This window comes from Sinocyclocheilus anshuiensis, unplaced genomic scaffold (genome assembly GCF_001515605.1).
Source record: "Sinocyclocheilus anshuiensis isolate Anshui unplaced genomic scaffold, SAMN03320099.WGS_v1.1 scaffold1143, whole genome shotgun sequence".
Taxonomy (NCBI): Eukaryota; Metazoa; Chordata; class Actinopteri; order Cypriniformes; family Cyprinidae; genus Sinocyclocheilus; species Sinocyclocheilus anshuiensis.
Genome location: NW_015546123.1, coordinates 1,262,982 through 1,266,193, shown reverse-complemented (window position 1 = coordinate 1,266,193; position 3,212 = coordinate 1,262,982). Strand labels below are relative to the sequence as shown.

Here is a 3,212-nt window from a genome sequence, read left to right as displayed (position 1 = left end):
AGCAAATGGCTGCAATATAACAAAGAGTGAAAAATTTAAGGGGGTCTGAATACTTTCCGTACCCACTGTATATAAGGGTCTTGCTTAACTTATGTCTTGGCTATATAAAATGACCATATAGCCAAGCTGTATGTGAAATGTATGCCTTCTCTTCTTCCTATAGGTGATAAGAAAAGACTACCATTGTAACAAAATATTTTAATTTCAAATACATTGTTTTTTCAAACTTTCTTTTTATCAAAGAGTCCTGAAAAAGTATTGCCGTTTCCACAAAAAAATAAAAATAAAGAAATAATATATATATATATATATATATATACATACAGTGCACAGCATAAATGAGTACACCCCCTCTAAAACTTTACAAATTCAGAAATTACTTTTTACTTAGAAGACATGTTAGGGTTCTTTGGAGATGCAATATTCCAACAAGCCTGCTTGATCAATTACCAAAGAAGAATGCCAAAATTATTCAGCAAAATAAGATTTTCTTATCAAAGTGATAAAATGTTGTGATGCAAAAATGAGTACACTCTCCTGAAAGTTACTAAATAAAAAATAAATAAAGTGTATAGGTTTAAGGCTATTTTTGATCAACAGGTAAGTAAGTATATTGAACCAAAACTTTTAAAGACAAGTAATTTCCTGACAATTAAAAGTGTTATATAGCCCACTGAATCATACTCAGACGTAATCTATGAAAAGAGTGACACTTTATCTCACAGAGTATGACGCAGCCTGCAGAAGTGACATGCATGGTTGTTGTCACCACTAGAATTACCTACTGTAGCCAAAGCACAATAAACTCATTTAACCTCTTCCAGGGCCCATATTTACAAAATAGAGACTTCTGGGAGTCCATACTCTGGTCTCAAGAGACCAAGTCAATAATTTCGGCTCTAACAGCATCCAAAATGTTCTGGTGTTGCTAGAGCAGGAGTACAGAGAGAAGTGCTTGTTACCCACAGTGACGTTCAGTGGTAGTAAAGCTTTTATGTCCTCCAGGAGTTAAACAGCACAGATGTGAAAATTTGTCATGAACTTGTACACTCAGTGCCAAGAAGGGTCAGAGCAGTATACTTTAAGTTCTGGAGGACATACTAAGTACTAGAATATTATACATTTTCTGAATTAAATCTAGGGTGTACTCATTTCTGCAATCCTTCATTTAAACAAAATTGGCTAATTTACTTATCTTACAGAAAATATTGCCATATATTTTGTTGTTTTTATTAAGTATATGTTTACTATGTTTCAATTTTGCCATCTTTCCATGAATTATATTAATGATCATTAAGAAAATACATCTTTTATATTTATTCAGAGGGAGTGTACTCATTTATGCTGTGCACTGTATATCTTTTCTTTTTCCAAATATACTGGTGACTGAAACCAGTGTTTTGCTGCTAATAAGCAATGTTTATAGATATATATATATATATTAGCTGAATATAGCATAAATCTGTGTACACTTTGTTTAGCTACAAAAATATCGACCATATATAATTTGCATTAATGTCATTCTGTACAGTTGTTCATTTTTAGGAGTACATTGTATGTCACCTTGCAATGAAATAAAACGTACTGATAAGCAGTAGAAAAGGCTTCAATTTAAATTTACCTTAAAGTGCTTCCTGTATCATTTTGAGCTGACTGGATATCATAAATTAATTTAACCCTCCACAACACACACATAGCACAATAACATTTCAACTTTGATAAATAAACAGTAAAAAAACTAATAGTACAGGTGACAAAGCTTTCTTCACGCAACAGAAACAGTTGCTCAAGTGACACTGAGCAACTACTTAACACCAGTTGTTCATTTTTAGGAGTACATTGTATGTCACCTTGCAATGAAATAAAACGTACTGATAAGCAGTAGAAAAGGCTTCAATTTAAATTTACCTTAAAGTGCTTCCTGTATCATTTTGAGCTGACTGGATATCATAAATTAATTTAACCCTCCACAACACACACATAGCACAATAACATTTCAACTTTGATAAATAAACAGTAAAAAAACATTAATAGTACAGGTGACAAAGCTTTCTTCACGCAACAGAAACATAGTTGCTCAAGTGACACTGAGCAACTACTTAACACTTACATATGTATAAATATAATGTTTACATCATTTAAGCAAAAACAAAATGGGGGAATCAAAATGGAGACAAAAACTGGTTAACGAAAAAAAAAAAAGACAGGCAGTACATCTGGACGCCTCTGACTGAAAAAAAAAAAAGTCAGGCAAGCCCAGGTAGTGACATGAGAGGAATGAGGTCATACTGGCATTTGCATCTCTGTGTATTCATCTTGGCTTTCTCTGTCATCAATTGAAGGCTCTGCATCATCTGCGTCAAGCTGTCACATAGACAAAATGAACAACATTAAAGGCAAAGGGCAAAATTAAATTAAAGATTTTATATTAGTCCTGAAAACAAGATGTCACTGTACAATGCAAAAATTATTTCCATTATTTTTTTACGTATACAGACACAATATAAGTTTAAAAAAATACAGAAATATATAAAATATATTTTAATCTTACTATAAATTTACAAAACTGCGTAAGATATAATTAGACATGTTTTTAGAGAATGCATTGTAAAAGTTTATGTATTACCGCATTGCCAAATTGCATGCTGAAAAAAAAAAATACAACAGCACTCTGCCAATACAGCAATACAATAAAGTTGTTAAAATACATAATTTAGGTGTAAAACTAAAAAAAGTACATTTTTAGGATAGAACACACTACATTAAACTCATCTACAAATATCATTTTCCTATCAACAAAAAGCAAAGAAACACTCACACATTGTATCTCACGGTGAGTAAATATTCGGGAGAGCAGGAACCTTCTGAATGGCACAGTGAGGACAAGAACAAACGGGAAGGCTAACGAGGCCGAGGTTGACATTACAACCCACAGCACAGCCAGGCACACCAGCTGCAAACATGTGAACAGATGCATGCGGAGAGTACGCACCTGAAATAGACAAGTCAAAGGTTAAAGCAGAGTTAAATCTGAAGAGACAAATTGAGAATGGCATTCCAGACGTACTGTCATCTGATTATTGAATTAAGACTGGTGAATACTGTGATTAGCTGAGTTCTCCATAACAAACCTTGCGGACATAGGTGTGGTCAGGATGGTACTTCGGTGGCATTAATAGCAGCATCATGCGTTCTGTTAGCTGGATCCCATT

At 33.4% G+C, this 3,212-nt stretch overlaps 1 protein-coding gene across 1 annotated transcript in view; it reads right to left on the bottom strand.

The window, feature by feature from the left end:
• Positions 1-2,246: 2,246 nt before the first annotated feature.
• LOC107700975 (anion exchange protein 2-like) overlaps positions 2,247-3,212 on the bottom strand; it is a 17,321-nt gene continuing 16,355 nt past the window's right edge. Inside the window, exons 21-22 of the mRNA XM_016502856.1 lie at positions 2,833-2,992; positions 2,247-2,364 (exon numbers count right to left, since the gene is read on the bottom strand). Of these exons, the coding sequence (XP_016358342.1) occupies positions 2,247-2,364; positions 2,833-2,992 (278 nt within the window). The remainder of the gene's footprint in view (positions 2,365-2,832; positions 2,993-3,212) is intronic.